The 17,978-nt window shown below is 36.1% G+C and overlaps 1 protein-coding gene across 14 annotated transcripts in view; it reads left to right on the top strand.

Annotated features, from left to right (window-relative positions):
- Positions 1-17,978, top strand: part of SOX6 (SRY-box transcription factor 6) — a 366,009-nt gene that overhangs the window by 328,510 nt on the left and 19,521 nt on the right. For all 14 annotated transcript variants that reach the window (XM_085224215.1, XM_085224217.1, XM_085224213.1 and 11 more), the window contains one exon: positions 3,366-3,474. In XM_085224215.1, the coding sequence (XP_085080341.1) occupies positions 3,366-3,474 (109 nt within the window). The remainder of the gene's footprint in view (positions 1-3,365; positions 3,475-17,978) is intronic.

Here is a 17,978-nt window from a genome sequence, read left to right as displayed (position 1 = left end):
GGGCTTTATAATTTAAATATCTTTATTTAATATGCAACATCTACCTCATACATCATAATTTCAAAGCACTTAGAGAACCAACAGTCCTGCAAGACAGTTGAGCAGACTTTAATTTTTTCAATAACTTTTACGTTTCCTGCATGTTTGTGACTGGCAATGCATAAATAAGTGCCTAATAACATCACAGAATGGAAAATTAAGATTTGGATCTTAAGAAGAATCTTGTCTTTTTCTCATTTTAAAGACATGATCATTTTTGCACTACGTTCAGAATAAACAGAAGCACAAAGGATTTGAATTGTGCTTGAAAGAGCTTTCGGTTTTCTATGTGAACCTCAAGTGATTGTGTTGGTCTAGTCACATGAGGAAAGGTTGCCATGTCCTAAACCCTTTCTCCTAGATTTTAGTAGGAAAAAACTTAATGTGACTATACAATATGAGGTCCAGAGCCAGTAAACGAAAAGAAGTAAAAAAGAGAGAAATGATGCAAAACGCTTCTTCACAGGAAATAAAACACTTGCACTGTCTGTAGTGGTATACTTTATTGCAAACTCACCAGAATTTTCAATTAGTACAGGTAGGAGGGGTGTAACAATATATCCAGTAGTGATATGTGCAACAATAATCCATATGTTAGTAACCATAGGTACTTATTTTAAATGAAGGTTTCTCTCTTTTGGTTCATAAAGGAATACTACATGCAGAATTGATCTTCAGATTACTATTCTCTTTAGGACGAGCTCAAATTTCAGATGGATTTGTTGTATTTCACTGAATTGTGAATGCTTCTACTAGATAAAAACATAATTAGTATTGAGGGACATTGTCCAGTTTTTTTATGTTTCTTCTGGATTTGTCTAGCATCTGTGCAGATGCTGACATTTTTGCTACAGTTGCTTATGAAGATTATTTTTAGTTAAAAGGGCAACCAAATAAATATCTTTAAAAGGTATTCAGAATGAAATATACTTAACTTTGTTATGATTTTCATGAATTAGAGGGAAGAGGTTATGCAGTAACTGTAAGTACATCTTTATTTGACAAGAGCAGGTATTTTTATGATATAAGTGCTTTTGTTCTGCTGTTCCTGAACCTTATTATTTAATTTTCCTTTTCTCTCCTTCTATGTCAAAATACTGATATTCTTTCAGAAACTTTATTTTTTTTCTTTTTCCTTTCCTTTTTTTTTCTTTTTTCTTTTTTCCTTTTTTTTTTTTTTTTTTTTCCAAGAGAATATTTTCTGGTAAAATCAAAGAGAATGAATGACTAGAAAGATATTTCAAATGTGCATATTGATATGTAGCAGGGTCTGTTGATTTTTATAACAGAAAGGTATTTCTTCTGAAATGCATTTAAAGGCTGTTCTTCCAAGAGTACTGCAGGTGCTGTGTTAACATCCTTAGAAAAAGCTTTTAGTGCAAATATTTTGGAAGAGAAAATATATATATGAAAAGCTGTTTTCTTAGTACTGATCTTTGTTTATATCTCAACTGCAAATCAGCCTTTTGCAATGGAATGCAGACTCTTTGATAAACTTCTTTTTTATTCTGTCTCCCAGTAAAACAGATCCCATCCTGATGATTCAGGATGCATTGTTACATTGCACAGCGTAATTCAGAACAATATTAGGCCTGAGGTATTATAGTGTGTTTCCACAGTCACATTTCATTTGTAATTCCTTTTTTCCTATGGGTTCCGTTGTATACACAGTCTCCTTCATCAACCACAGATTTTACAGAGGAAAATACGGTATTAAGTTAAGTGAATGTCAATTGTAGAGCTGTTTTGTTACATGATTAGAAGATTCTGATAAACTTTTAGAAACTGAATTAGTACCTGAAATGCCTCAGCTACATGTTGTAGCAAATCCAGCATTCTTTTTTTTTTTTTTTAACTTTTTTTCCTTCCCCTGTGAATTTAAAAATAGCAATAACAATCCATGATTGGAGGAATCAAAAGAATGGAGAATCAAAAGAATTCCTGAACTGTTTGGCAGATAGGTCTTATTGCTGAAGCATATTATTAAAATACAGAGATAATACAAGTAAATACTTGGAGGTAGAGCAAATAAGAAGTCAAGACCATCAAGTATGTTTGGTCCATGAGAATATTTGCAAGTTTCTAACCATTTTGCAGGAGAGAAACTTATAGTCTTTTCCTTTATGTCTTGCATGCACAGCACAGAACTAGGTCATTGAACAATAGACTGAACAGCAATCAGCACTCTACTTCTGCATAATGCATTAAGTATAACATGGAGAAACTGTTCGTAGAGCTGAAAGCTGGTATTTCATGTCTGTAAATTCAAGCTGACATGACATTTAATATTGTTTCGTAGTAATGAACAACAAGGTTTCATTCATTCACAAGTACAACATAATGCCAAGTTTAGTTTGAAGAGGTAACAACAAGGCAAGAGGGAAAACATGTTATGTTCCTTCAAATGAGAGTGCTAAATTAATGATAACCATTGAATGCTTTGCTACTGATATGCAGCACTACAGAGACTACTATTGTGGGACAGTTCTACACTGTCAATTGTAGTGACCTTGTCCAGTAGTTGATGGAAGGTCTAACTGGGTTACCACATAAAATGCCTTTCAGTTTCCAGTTTCAACATTCCTATGGAGTCTCCAGCTTTCAAAAGCTTTTTGTATTTTATTTTTCCTAGGAATTTGCACTTTTTTCCTTTCCTTCCACTATCCTTTTCCCTTCCCCCTCCACTTCCCTCTCCCTTTCTCCTCTTAACCCCTTAGGATTCTCTTCCACTGAGGTTCAGTTTAAATTCCCAGACAAAATAATACTATCATTTCTGTCATCTATTGTTACTTCTTTAAAATACTTGTCTTTGAAAAACTCACAATTTAGACTTTTTTCTTTTAGGTATGATGGCTAAACTGATTCTCATTGTGGTGAGAAATGTTGTTGTTTATTTTTTTTCCTATTAAAATAGCATTATTTTTTAATACCAATTCTTTCACTTTCTGAATTTTTACATCTCTCAAACGTTTACTGTCTTTTCCGGTTTAAGTTAGAAATATGTGGTAAGGCAAAGTGAGCAGCATCGATTGGTACGTTTCCTGCCAAGTGTGTTTTGTATTTGCATGTACAATCATTTATGCATTATGGCAGTGCAGATCAAAATAATTTCAAAGCTTCTGTGTATGTTTTACATTTAAAACTGATTTTCATAAACGCAAATGTTCAGAATCTGTAAAAAATAGTCTCTGAGTTAAATTTCTAATTAAATGCACTCATTGTTGGTATTTAAAAAACAAGGCACATGTCACTGCACACATACATGCACAGGCACACAAAGGGAATTAACATACATAGAGCATTAAGACTACTCCTGTTTCTTCCAGGAAAGAACAAGATTTGAGAATTTAGGCCCACAGTTAACAGGGAAACCCAACGAAGATGGAAAACTGGGCCCTGGTGTCATTGATCTTACAAGGCCAGAAGATGCAGAAGGTGAGTTGCAGTTTTTACTGTGGATTATTCAACTCTGCATCACAGAATGGTTGTGTAGCTGAAATGCTGCCAGCATACCCTCTAGTTGTTCCAGGACAACACGTTGTTTTTCTTGTTGTTATTGTTTGTTTGTTTGTTTATTTGTTTTATATAAGATTTTAGTAACTACATGCCAAAGGGTAGATGTATTAAAAGTACTGCTTTGCATAAAGACAGCTATCAAGGGATAAGGTAAAAATATTTCACATTTTCTATATGAATGTCTTGTACACAATATAACACTTCGGTGCATTTGCACAGATTTTATTGATTTATTCAACATATCAGGCAGTGTCAGGTGGAAATCAGTGTTTCTCAGGACTGATTTTAACCTCCGAAAAGCATCCTATGATGCATTGCAAGAGAGCATGTAGGTGGATATGAAATCTACCAATCACTGTAATAAGATTAATCTACTACTCAGCAAAAATGCCATGTTGCCACTTTAGTTCACTTCTTCTTTTTTTCCTTAACAAGTTCTAGTTATACCGCTGTTCATCAGGAAAAGGTTAAAATATCTCTAATTATTTTCTGTTGATATCCAAATATTTGACAAGTTCACAATTTACTTTTGTCTTGGATCAAAAGAAGATAGACTTGTAACTGTTGACAAATAGGGCTATTTAAAAATTATTCTTGAAATATAGACAGAATTTGATAAAAATGCGTTAATGTTTTCTGTATAGATAAATATTCATCTGAACACATATTTTGTTCTTATCTTGGTGATCCAAAAATAAATGGTCTAGACAAGGCCTCACAATTTTTCCTTTCATTTGGAAGTCTGAAAACAACAGCACATGTAATTGCTACCTTTTCTTTACTGTACAAGTAGTGATATGCCTATGATAAAAAAACTTAAAGCGTTGATTGCCAACTGAAATACATTGTCCTTAAAAAGTTCCTCAGTAAATCTGTAGAGCCTAGAACAAATACACGTACACAATGCAGAAATGTTGAGATCCAAGAGGTTCCTGTATTGACTCATCCATACAGAAGAATAGCAACACTCCAATTTACTTGTGCAGAATATTCCTACTTATGGACTTAAAGCTTGTCAGATGGAGCTGCCATGTCCTATAAGCACATGCCTTCATGTCTTTGCTTAAACAATTAATGTAAAATGTAATGTAAAATGTAAAAAAGATAAGATAGTGATTGAAGGCTCATCAATTGTTTATTACAAATAATATTCATTAGGAGACTAACATCTTATTGAAACACTTCAGATGTTCCCTGTATATGTACATGTGTATATATACATATTTTGTAAGGGATCATTATAAAACCAACAATTTTTCAGATTTTGTGTTGTTGTTTTTTTTTTTTCTCCTTCTGGAAAATAGACTTTGGAGTTGCATGGACTTTAAAATGTGCTTGATGACTCATCATTTATTTATAAACTGAATTGAGAAGGAGTTCCCATCCTTCTGCAACATCTCATGTTACAACATCTTGAAGAATATTTTTTTCCTTAGTTGAGATGAAAAGTTGCAACAGGATACTTACAGATACATACACAGTTATTGGTTCCAAAGTATCTGTCAACTGTCTACGTTTAAATCATTTCCTTCAATTCAACTGTCCTCTTTCTGGTATTATTAAGTTAGTATCCTTATAGACCTCATGATACCAACAGCCTCTCTTTTTACTGGATAGTGCACAATGAAACTCTGCTATATGTACCCCAGGATATGGTGATATGTGCAGTTTAAGGACAGTGTCTTTCTAGAGCTGGTGGGGCAGCTTGAGGTATGGTGTGTTGCCACGTGGGAAATCTGAGTTCATGAATGGATTCAGATTTCCATACTTTGTTTAGCAGCCAATAGATGTCTCTGGAAGAGAGGTGCTGGGCCAGTACCTCTGCTGAGATGTGAAAAACACTGGCAGGATTTCAAACTGAGCTGCTCATTTGTCCTTCTAGTTATAGACGAGGTGAACTTAGACATTAGCTGGATATAAAAAAGACCTTCAAAATATCACCCAAGTTTTGCTTCTTTGGCAAGCTAGCAAGGTGATGACGCTTCTAATGTGGCATCTCTTAGAGCAGAAGCCTATTGAAAGCAGTCCTGCTGAAATGTCAGCAGCTAAACTGTTGCGTCTCATGTTATATACCATGCTACAGGCTCTGTTCATTTTCAGATATATCAACTTCTTCCCAATTGCCATAAAGATACTACAGATCTTCCTAGGACTGTTATGTCCCAGAGTGTTTTATACATTGCCAGTATTTTCTGCTTGTGTCTGTTTCAACATTGGGTTACTAAGGAACTTTCAGTTTCTTCTCCTCTAAGAAGAGAATTTAGTTGCATTGTAGTGTGTTGCCAAGGTCGCAGTCTCTAATGCATGTCATAGATTCCTAATGATCATCATCATAGCCTCCAAAGATGTGGTGTGTTTCACTCACCTTCCTTTCTGTTCTGTCATGTTACTTAACTTTGATCTTTTCTTTACCAGGTTTTTTTATATATTATTTGAGTGCGCATTGCTATAGACATCTTTTAGCTGATAGTTATCTCTTGTTGTTTACTTTTACGCAGTCATGTAGAATACAAATATTTCAGAAGTAACATACTGGTGACCAACTTTAGACTTCCTTTTTTCATCAGATCTATGAGGTCCAAGTGAATCTGTGACAGTGAGTGCATGGCTATTAGATTTTCATATCATTTACTTCAGTCACCAGAATTTTCAAACTTCAAAACTATGAAATATATTTAGAAAAGACATATTAAGTATCAGAGGACTTTTTAGAGGGAAGGATACAAAGAAGTTCCTGATCAAAACAGTCCAGGTTTAGCTGAATTGCTGGCAATAAACTACAAAGAAAAGTAGTTTGAACTGCATCCTTATCCCTTGCTGATGTGTACCAAGGGAGCCGTAGGAGTGCAATTCTATAGTTCTACTCCTTGTCTACCTGCGCACTTGCATTTCCAAAGGAAACTAAGTGTGCAGAGACATGGTACATGTCTGTCTCGTCTCAGCATGCAGCCAAGACAGACAAGATCTGGGAAGTGCTCCTGGGTCTGATAGCTTTGACACAGCCTTTAAGGTTCAAGGAATTTGTTGCAAGAAATATCAGCAAGCTTTTTTGGTTTATGGAGTTCCGTTGTAATAGTATCTAGCAATGATTTCTGTCTACTCCTTATTTCTTATCTGTAATGTATGGCAGAGATCTGACTGACAGGATCTGAGTCACATTTCCCTTTAATTCTAGGAGTGCTTGTGATATTTGATTATTGATCACAATTTGATACTACATGTGTAATTTTTAAAAACATGAATTATAAGAGAAGTCTTGAAATTCTTTACATTGGACTTTATGAAATTATAAGACATAAATCTGAAAGGACACTGCAGAATGAACATCAGGCCTTGTACTTGTTATCCCTGACCAGTGTGTGAAACATTTTTTAGACTAATGGCAACCAGTTGTCCTTTCAGAGATGAATTTGCATATGAAGCTGTATTCAAAGCTTGTATTATTCTGAGTGACCTAACTGTCATCTAAATGGAGGCCTGATAATCATCTATAAGAATTTTATATTAAATATGACATAAACCAGCATCTCTATTACCTCCTTAGTTACCATCAGGACAGGGCTATCTATATTAAAACTCATGCTCAGACTGTATTCAGAAACATTGCTGCTGACTGTGACACCATTTGATGAACAACTGCCAGCTCCTAGAAGTGTACCATTACCTGGAAATCCAAGTTGTTGTATTAAAATGTATAATACAATTGTGGTTGTCAAAATTAAAAAAAAAAAACAAAAAAAACATAATTTGAAACTTTCATAAATGTATGTCAACTGGTATGTGAAATTATAAACAGCCAGGTATAGAGCTAAGCAAGATGTTTTTTCTCCATAATTTTTAAGGAAATATTTGTGTAAGCAGCTTCATAATTTTGAGCATTTGAGACTGTTGGGTACTGAGATATAAGCTAACCAGCTTGGGCCACACTGAGACAGCTTTGAATCTGTCCATAGCTAAAGCTCCTCTTCTAAGATACATCAATCACCAGAATGTGGTAGAATATAGGCAAGAGGTCATTGTTAAATTCCAGGTGGGGGAGCCTAAAATATTTAGTCATTTTATCTTAGAACTTTGGATGTTCTGAATACATTTTGTTGGTTCATGTTTAAAAAAGAAATTCATTTCACTGTTGGTGATGGTGCTGCTTCTATTGAACCACATACATCTCATGCATGTGTAACGTACTCTATGTTTAACAATCCTTCTATTTTTTAAGCTTGTGGTGGAATGCTATGGAAAATTTGTAGGAAATATGCTAAGATTTTGCTTAGTAGTAGATAGTAATCTGCAGAAGAGACTTAATGTTTCTGTTGACAGTCACTGATTTTACCTTAACTTAGGTTGCAGTGTAGTTTCCTTCAGCAGTTGTAGAGATTCAAATTCCATCAAGATCTGATCATCATTCCTGCCAAAGAATTGGATCTGTTTAAATACAGTTTTCTTGATTGGATCCTGGGCTCAGGGCAACAACATCTGAATGTTATTGTTTTGCCGTTGCCTTACTATGTGATTTTGTAAAAGAGAAATAACTTCTCTATGTCCTGTTTTCCAAGATGAAAAAATAGATGCATTGTAAAGCCAAATTCACTTTCATAAAGCAACTGGAAACAGATGAAAATGCCATATTAGCATTAACATTTTGTTCCAAGTTCAGTGTTCGTTTGTATTTATACATCAGAATCAGGGGCTTACTAGTTAAATATTTGGCCTCATAAGATGGTACAAAATATACAAAGCCCTTTTCTTCTGAGTCCTGTTTTGATATTTTCATTTGTTCTATTTCTTATGTGGTAGTCTTTCTGAGTCTGTAAGCTTTGCTTACTACTTGCTGCTTCTTCCTTTGATACTAATCTGCCAGTGTGTTAAGCAGTGATCCACAGTTAGGAGGAATAGGTCCATTTCTACTAGTTGAGAAAAAGATTTTATAATAAAACTGTGGGATATGCCTGTACACTTTATCTATGTATTTACTATATTCTCGTATTAGACTATTACTTTTCAAAATCTCCCAAAGATCACCTTTGCTATGAACATAGATGCCAGATGTTAAGTCAGTCATTAAGATGCATCTTCAAGCCCTCAGCTTGGGCTTGGTACCAGCCCATCTTCTAGTCAAATAAGATTCTTTAGTGCCTGTGTCCTAGTTAGTGCATACATCCACCCTTTCACCACCTGCTGTCTCCTACTTTTATGTGTAGGTTCCCTTGTTTAAAGATTGTGTTTTTCTATATACCAAGTCACTGTTTGAAATGTAGCTTTAAGCTCTACATGTTTGATCATGGTATTTTTGACCACTCATCAAAAAGGTTGAAGGTAAGCCAAATGGAGATTGCACACTGCATAACCATTGGTAACAGGCTAATTGCTAGTAAGCCCTAGCTTAATCTTATTAATTCCTATTCAGATATATGCAGATTTTAGTCTGAACCTGATTTTGGAGTTGAACCCAAGATTGTCATACAGGAGCACAAGCTCAACTTTACTTTTATTTCTATTCAGTAATAAGCATAAGAGTACAGTTCTGTCTCATTTCAGACAGTGCATTTGCTGACCAGCATACAGAGTCGAGGATTTGCTCAATGTTGCCGTTACTGCCATGCAGATTTGCCTTTAGCTAGCCACATTGCAAGGCATTGTGTACCACAAGGAGAGATAATGCTAGCCCAAAAGCAAGGGAAATTGAATGAAAGAGAAGGAAAGAAATGGTGTTAGGAATCTTCACAGATTCAACCCATTTTCAGAATGTAGTGAGCAGATGAGGTATTACAATGACAGCAGAGCAGCACTGAACATGGAGTCGCTGATGGAGGAGAGGAATGAGCTAAGTGGGGGAACACAGGCAGTCTTTTCCATGTGGAAGGTAGTTTCTCTGAGGAGAAACACACACAAACACAAAAAAGGATTAACAGAAGGCTGATAACCTAAGGGTAAGGAGAAGCTGCCACCTTGTCCAGCTCCAAAAATGTCCATACATCAAAACTTAATTTCTGCTGTTCCAGCAGTAGAGCAGGCATTGTGACAAGTGCCTGCATTTTGCAAATCTCTTCAGAAAAAAAGCACATCATTGCATCTTAAAGGAGTACCTCTATCATATACTTAAATCTCCAACATGCTCACGTATGCCCGACAGCAAAAAACTGCTTATAGAAAAGGACAAGACAGTTCCTTCTTAACTCCAAAGGAGGTTGGCTTTGATCGGCTGAAGAGGTAGGTGAAAGGGAACTGTATTTTTGCAGGCAGATCAATCCTGGCAGGCTGCCAACACAGTCCAAACCCGTGAGGTAACTTGTTTAACACCCTCCTATGCAGAGGTGTAAACAGAAGGTAGTACATGCATGACAAAGCATCGCCTACTTTTGTGACAGCGCTTCATAAATACTGGAGGAAAGAATGCCTCTCCACGCCAGTATTTGTCGCACATAAATATTTGTAATAGTTGCCATGGCAGTTGAGAAGGGAAAGATGAAAATCAGAAAACAGTGAAAGCTGTCTGAAAACAAAGAAGTGTTTCCAGAGAGAGTGCAGTAAGCTTAAGCACTAGAATTTGTACTCCTCTGAATTCTTGTTATAGGACTTTTAAAAAATTTCTCTTAAGTATATCTGTATTATTTAAATTACAATAGAATGTTAATATCTTGATTAATTAGACCAGATTCTAAATGTGGCTTTTACTCATTGTGATTGCCACTTTTAACACATGTGAATCTATTTGATTGCGCCTGAAATTTCAGTGATACACTCATATTTTTCAGAATAACTCATAACAGATCAGCAATCTGTGATAAAGAACTTAGGCCCCGAATTTCAGTTGTATTGGATGAGTTTCATTGCCTCAGCCCTGGACTAGCTCAATGTCTGCAAATGGGATCGGAATAAGACCTCCTGTTGTTAAGAACCATCCCATCACTTTTCTGATGATAACCACTTTATGAAGCTTGTTGCCAGCAACCCCATAACATTTTACATAGGGAACTCCCACTCTGAGGACTGAAAAATCTGAGCGGAGGGTGTGTGGACTGGTTTTTCCTATTGCATTGAAACCGACTCCTCTCAAGACGCTAATATTAAACATGTAGTATGCTTCTGACTTTCAGCATAATAAATTTGGATGTTCTCTGTGAGTGTTACCTTTTGATTTTCAACTGTCTGAGGTATTTTTTCCAACTGCTAAAGATGAGGCTTTTTCGTTTGCTGTTTCTGTGTTACAGTAATTGATTCTTTTAGAATAGCATTTTTATTTTAAAAATTCTAATTATCATTTCTAATGTTGTACAACCACTGTTCCAATACCCATTTTTATTCAGGGGTGCCCATTACCACAGATACAGTTACAGTTAAAGCTTGTCACAGTTTCCATTATACAGTACAATTTTTTTTTTCAGGAATTTAGAACAAAGCTGTAAAACTGTGGGCTGCAGTTTTGTACAGAAAATCTTTGCTCGTGAAAAAATTATTGTCACAAATGCTGAAAGCATCAGTCAGTTTGCTTAGCTACTTTTAAGTGGAGTGAGTGAAAAATTAAATATAGTAGTTCCGTGATTTAAAACATTGTTTCACACTCTGAAGTCCATGTACAGCCACCACAGGTATCAAAAAACCCATGGTCCTGATTCTTATAGCTCTGTACATATCTTTGTTGTGCTCCAGTATTGAAAAAGGAGGTTGAAGCTGCTTAAAATGGTATGAAATTTTCAGGGACAAGTGATTTTTCAGCTGATGGAGAAATCCACTATTGTGCTGTATGGAGGAGGGGGAATCTTGCCCCTTTTTCTTACCTCCTTGAGTAAAGAAGCAGGGCGGGGATATTAATACATTAAGGAAAGAGCACTGTGCAGCTTCCAGACCAGTTCTCTTCTTTTTACAGCTCTCTATTTTTCTAAATATAACCTGTATGCCATTTTCTCCTCCAAGAACCTTAGTATCTCAGCAATAGACACGTGTTTAAAAACATCTGCTTTTCTTCCATGTAGACATGCCAAGTTACTAAGCAAGTCTTTTCTATAAAACTAAGTAGCAAGGGGACAATATTTTCTTCATTTGTAGTTTAATTTTAGAGAATTGGTGATCCAAAATGTCTGTGGGGTGGGCATTGCAGTACCTTCACAGCTTCTGCAAATATTAAATGATTATACTTATGATTGGGTAGCTATAATTTCACGGGAAGTGCAGCTTTTCTAAAAGGTCATTTGTAATTTTTCGTGTTAGTCCCTATTTCATGGCAAATCCCCCATCTTTCTAAAATCCAAACCAGATAATTGCGGCAACATATTTGGACATGTCTTGTTTGTAAAAATACGTCTTGGCTTCACTCACAAGTCCCAAATATGCAAGTGCAGAATATTTGAAAAATCAACCTTAAGAGTTTATTCTAACATTTATTATTACTCATGGAATTGCAACTTTTATCATGCTGCTTTTTCTTCTCTCCCTTTGTGACATATTATTTACTAATTTTATTATTAATTATTATAATTTCAGCACTTCATGTGAAAGGCAAGAAGAAATGGCATATGCATACCCAAGTCTTAGGTCCTTGCAATCTAATTACTGACATGATATGACAAGTGAAAACAGCAAACACTGGTTGGAAGGGAATTAGTTGTATTGATACAAAGAATGATGTTGCATATGCTGGAAGGTGCCAAATTCAATTACAGATTTAACCCAAGATATGGGCCACAATTGCAGTGATTCCAACACGTGTTAAAACCTTTTGCAAAGTTTTCTGTATTTCATGAATATCACACAATTTGAGGGAGGTGGCTTTGTAAAGCTCTCCCTCAATGTTCAACATAAAACCATTTTAAAAATCACATTATACCTAAGCTTTTGAAATTCATTGTTTTGCTACAAAGCAGCAAGCAAAGTTGCTCATTAACAGTATTCAGCCACACCTTGAACAGTGCATCCATCAAATATGAAGTCAGGCTGCCTTTTCCTCTGCGGTGAATTCCTGTCTGTCATTTCTCCATCTTAAAAAAAACAAAGCATTGACTGAAATATGAATGGATCTTGTCCCATAGCCCTTGCTCAGGCAGGATTTTCTTTAAAACTGTTAGGGATATCTGAAGATTACAAAATTAATTTCTGTGTTTTAGAATCAGTATCATGTTTTCTATATATTCTAGGTGACACTGTCATGCCATGTTCATGTGAAATTTGCAATTTCTCTAGTTATTTTTTCCAGACAACAACGATAATTATTAGCAATAGTTCTCATGAGTTTTGTCTCTTTTTATCTTTCTGTGGACCTTTACTTTCCTCACCTGAGTACAGAATGAAATATCGAAGAGACACAAGAATGGTGTCTGTGAAGTAAACTGTAGTTAGACTTGATGACTGGCAATCCTTTGCTTTTGATGTCATTATTTAGGCTGAGTAACCGTGAACTTATATGTGTTTCACATTTTTTCTGTCAATAATATCTATTGTTAGCATTTAATTAATTATCTGTGAAGGATCTTGAAGTCTGCAAGTAGCACATGATTGAAAAATGTTATGACACTTAAATTCCTCCCTAAATCTGTAGTGGAGGTTGCTGCTTCATCCCAGTTTCATGGATCTCCAGAGAATAACTTCTCATACTCTTGTGTTACAGCACAAGTGGAGCTATGTTGGCCATTGAGGGCTTTTAGGTCAGTCCTTATACACTAGTTTTGTTAATATTCCATTAAATTTAAGATTATTTCGTTGTTTCATCTGTACTCTCCTTGATTTCTATAAGGGTTAATTTTACCATCAGTTGTGGTCAAGAAATCTAAACTGTTTGTGTAAGCCATCAAGAAAATAGTTGCATTTATTGGCCTTGATTCATTTAAATGATATAGATTTGGGCATGGCTGGCTGCACAGCATGAATGTGATAATAGCTTGTTTAGAAATATTGTTTCAGCCCTTAATAAGACCCAAGTAACCGTTCAGCTTTGAACACTGGTGAGTGAGCTGCTACTGGTATGCCTAGAACAGTTGATTTGATTTTACACCCAGAATGTATTTCACTATTAATTTTAGCTCCTGACTTTCAAATGAGGGAAGACATACATGCAGGTTGTGAGGGTGGCTGTGAAAACTGTTGCTGTGTTTTAACTGAGATTAAGAATTTTGCTTGCATATGTAGAACAAATGTACTAAAAAAGTAAACTCACTGTCACCAAAACTGAAAACAAGGCACTTTGGAAAATATATGCTGATATATAACTGGGTAGAATTTCCTTCATTTTGCAAAGCCACGAGCCACATGCATCAGCTCACCGCAAAGTCATTAGGTCTTTTTAAACTCAGATGAAAAACATTAACAAATACCACAAAAGGCTTTAGTATGGCCCCTTTGTTCATTCACATATGGCAGTTTATAACTCCTGCACCACTTGGGTCGTGTGTTTGTTTAAGCTGCCTCCATCAGGCCAGCCCTGAAAGAACAAAAGACATCTTGAGCGATCCTAAGCAGGAAATGGGCTAATCTAAACATGGTTTGTGACACTATAAGTAGAATAGAAAGGGGAGGGATTGATTAGTCATTAATGTCCAATTGACTCCATATGGATGTTGCAATAATAAGGCCTTTTTCAGTGCAGTAGCAGAGTTATTGAATTAGAGGTTTATGTTTCCTCAGAGCTGACCTTAGGGAATTCCCTCTTAGTTCTTCTTGCTGATGTTTTAAAGAGAATGGAGTCTCTTTACAGGAAAAATAGAAGCCTTATCATAACTGAGTGTTACATGAACATGTAGCTAACCTCTGCTACATTATATTCTCAACTCTTAGTATTCACTTAGCATATTTCAGAAACTTTACAGGTGAAATACTTTAGAGCGCATTTAAATATTGCACTATTTCATGAATCACTCAAGTATTTCTCAGTTTTCATCCCCTCCTTATTCACTGACATGCAGCTTATAAGACATTTTGGGACCTCGAATCTCACCTGAATAATATTTGTTTAACATTTGGAATGAAAGCAGCTTGATGAACAGACACTTCCATGCAGAATATTTGTGTCTGTATGACTACAGGCATCCCTGCTGGGCAGCTGGTCATGTTTCCACACGGGTGTTAGTTTTGCATAGCGATGACAAGACATGCCAGTAACGACAGTAGTTCATGAGGTACACATTTATTTTACCTCTCTTTCTGTTCTACAGAATCAGAAAGTCTTATGAATATGGATGACGATGTAAAAAAAAAAAAAAAAAAAAAGTTACAAACAGTCAAGGGACAAAACAAATATAAGAGATACTCTAACCCTGTTACAAGTCTTAGATTAAAGTGAAGTAGTAATTTGTCTAACATGGAAAAAGTTTTGAGCTTAAGAGCTCAAAAAATAGTTATATTATTAAGCTTGTATTCTAAATTTTCCAAAGCTTTTGGTGCTTGTGTGTCATTCTTTTCAACCTAGATTTGCATTTCTCTATTTGATTTGAAATACTGCTGTAGCTTTCAGAAAGGCTCCATCCGTCTGCTTGCTAAGAGCTGGAAAGGGGATCTGCCAAACCAGGTTTTCATGCTTTCTGCTCTTACTGCATTTCCATGTTTATGAGTAACTCATCTCTAGTAGTAAAAGAGTGACTCTTAATTGTATGTTCATTAAGTTTTAGTTTCTGATATGTGAGTTACTAGCTGTGCTAGTTTTATTACCACAGACAGAACCAGATACTGTGAAGACAGAATCATAGAATCATAGAATAGTTTGGGTTGGAAGGGACCTTTAAGATCACCTAGTTCCAACCTCCCTCCTATAGGCAGGGACACCTCTCTCTAGAGCAGGTTGCTCAAAGCCCCATCCAGCCTGGCCTGGAATGCTTTCAGGGAAGGGGCATCGACAACCTCACTGGGCAACCTGTTCCAGTGTCTCACCACCCTCACAGTAAAGAATTTCTTTCTGATATCTAATCTAAATCTACCCTCTTCCAGTTGAAAACCACGTCCCCTCATCCTGTTGCTTTCTGCCTTATAAAAAGTCCCTCTTTCATGTAAGCCCCCTCCAGTTACTTGTAGGCCTCTATAAGATCTCCTCAGAGCCTTCTCTTCTCCAGATTGAAGGGCCTCACCTCTCTCAGCCTGTTCTTGCAGGGGAAGTGCTCCAGCTCTCTGATCATCTTCGTGGCCCTTCTCTGGATCCACTCCAACAAATCCATATCTTTCTTGTGCTGGGGGCCCCAGAACTGAGTGCAGTGCTCCAGGCAAGGTCTCACAAGAGCAGAGTAGAGGGGCAGAATTACCTCCCTCAACCTGCTGGTCACAATTCTCTTGATGCAACCCAAGATACAGTTGGCCTTCTGGGCTGCAAGCACACATTACTGGCTCATATTGAATCTTTCATCATTCGACACTTCCAAATCCTTCTCCTCAGGGCTGCAGCAGCCCTCAAGCCATTCTCTGCCCAACTGATCATGATCAATTCTTTCCAAAGTAGACAAAAATATCGTCTCAGCTTAATTAATAACTGATGATATGAACTGTACTGCTAACCAATCACTTTCACATTAGGAACTTAGGAAGACTGTCTTTATTTCTGTATATCCTATCTGTATATATGTATTTATGGAAGATGGTATGCAGTGTATTCTCTAGAGTAGCCAAATATTCATTATATGAGGGGATTCAAAGGAAATGTGTCATTTCAAATGTGAATGGCCAGAGTGTGAAGAGTAATAAAAGAATAACAGAGGGACTGGTGAAACTCTCCCTCTCTTTGCTGTCTCTTCTTTTCTCAATCTTTCTTCATCTTTTTCTCAATCTCTTTTGCTCCTCTCTGTCACTGTAATCATTATTTGCGTTCTGATAAGAAGTAAAGGCTGGATCTGAGGTTTTGTTTTGGTAAGTGATATATAAAATGGAGAGAAAAATCCCATCCCATTAAGTACACGGGGATAAACTCTTATGTGGCTAACATAAATGGTGCCTTTCCTAAAATTCTTGTTATTTTATGAGGTGAGAAACTAAGACAAAAGCAGGAATTAATAAATAAATAATGTATCAATTGTTTCTATGTATTTCTTAGCATTTCATTCATGGAAAACGTTTACCTTTTCCTCATGGATGGGCAGATTCCCTTTCAAAAGCCGTGAGTTCTTGCCTATGCATTAGAGAACAGTCAATCTCTTTTGGAAGAAAAATATTGTTAGAAATTACTTTAATGAAGCTGTAACATTTTTAGATTCATTCTATGCTGTTCTTTGGCCCAATGCTGTCCCTAGATGCTAGTCTGGAATCCAGCTCCCACAGTGGAGTTGATTGCCGTATATCCACAAAATCTCGTCTAATCTGATTTTAGCTTTAAATCATCTAAGTCACGACAAGTTGAATAAATGCAAGGGAGCTAGGAAGCAAGGCAGTCCACACCCTTGGAAGCTAAAAGTGACACTTTGAGGGTAGCTCGAGTCTTTAGGCCAAAGTGTAGATTTCTTTGCCAACTAAGCCATTAGGGCAGCCAAACTGTACTGCTTTTGCAATAATTTTGAATCCTGAACAAAATCTTGATTCTGAAATCTACACTCTCCTTCCACACTTGCAGTATGGACTGCATAACTATCAGGTAGAGCACTAGTTGCCATAGAAAGACAATTGCCAGTGTTGTCCTTTCTTCTCACCCTTCATTAGTACTATGTTCTTTATTTTATCTAGTGTTTTGGGATTATTATTTATTAATTGTCTCAGGAAATATTTTCAAAAAGAACAGGTGTGAAACACATACGACTTTACAGTCATTATATAATTTTTTCAAAAATTTCAGGCATCTCTGTCTTTGTCGGTATTATCACAATCACAGTAAGAAAAAAACCCTGTACTTTGTAATGCCTGTTTAAATTGTTTATATAGGACATGATGCTGTTTAAATACCTGAATGACAGAATGAAGTACCTAAGAACAACTGTGCAGTTTGAAAGCTTGTTCTTATGTGTTTCAACTTGAAAGAGCTCACTCAGCATATGTGCTTTTTATATCATTAGTGCTCATTACTAACCTTAGAAGATACTGAGAATTTCTGGCTCCCCACATGGAATCGCATACTAACAAAAGTATTTGCTTATAATTCAGCTTTACAAGCTGAATATAATTCTGGAGCTTTGAGATACTTAGAAGAACACAGAGATTATGGTATTTCAGTTATTTGCAGAAATTCATTTTGCAGATGCTTTTGTGACGGTCTATGGGTCAACTTGCAAATATTCCCCTAGAGATCAAGTACAGAGAACATCAACTTCTTGGCTGCTTTTTCAACTCCTTCAAGTATGGACTTGCTTAAAGCAGATGCAGCCAGAACTTCTTGGCCTTCTTGGGATGATTGTAATTTATTACTTTAAGTAAGACTCATTTTGTAACATAACCTTTCTCTTAAAATACTTTGCTTATGTGTTTTTTTTTCTTCCTACCTAAGTTATATCCAGATTAAAAAATAGCCTGAAATCTACTAGAAAAAATTCTCT

Source organism: Meleagris gallopavo, chromosome 5, assembly GCF_905368555.1.
Source record: "Meleagris gallopavo chromosome 5, MGAL_WU_HG_1.1, whole genome shotgun sequence".
Lineage (NCBI taxonomy): Eukaryota > Metazoa > Chordata > Aves > Galliformes > Phasianidae > Meleagris > Meleagris gallopavo.
Note: the sequence above shows the minus strand (reverse complement) of the source record. Positions and strands in the feature narration are given on the sequence as shown.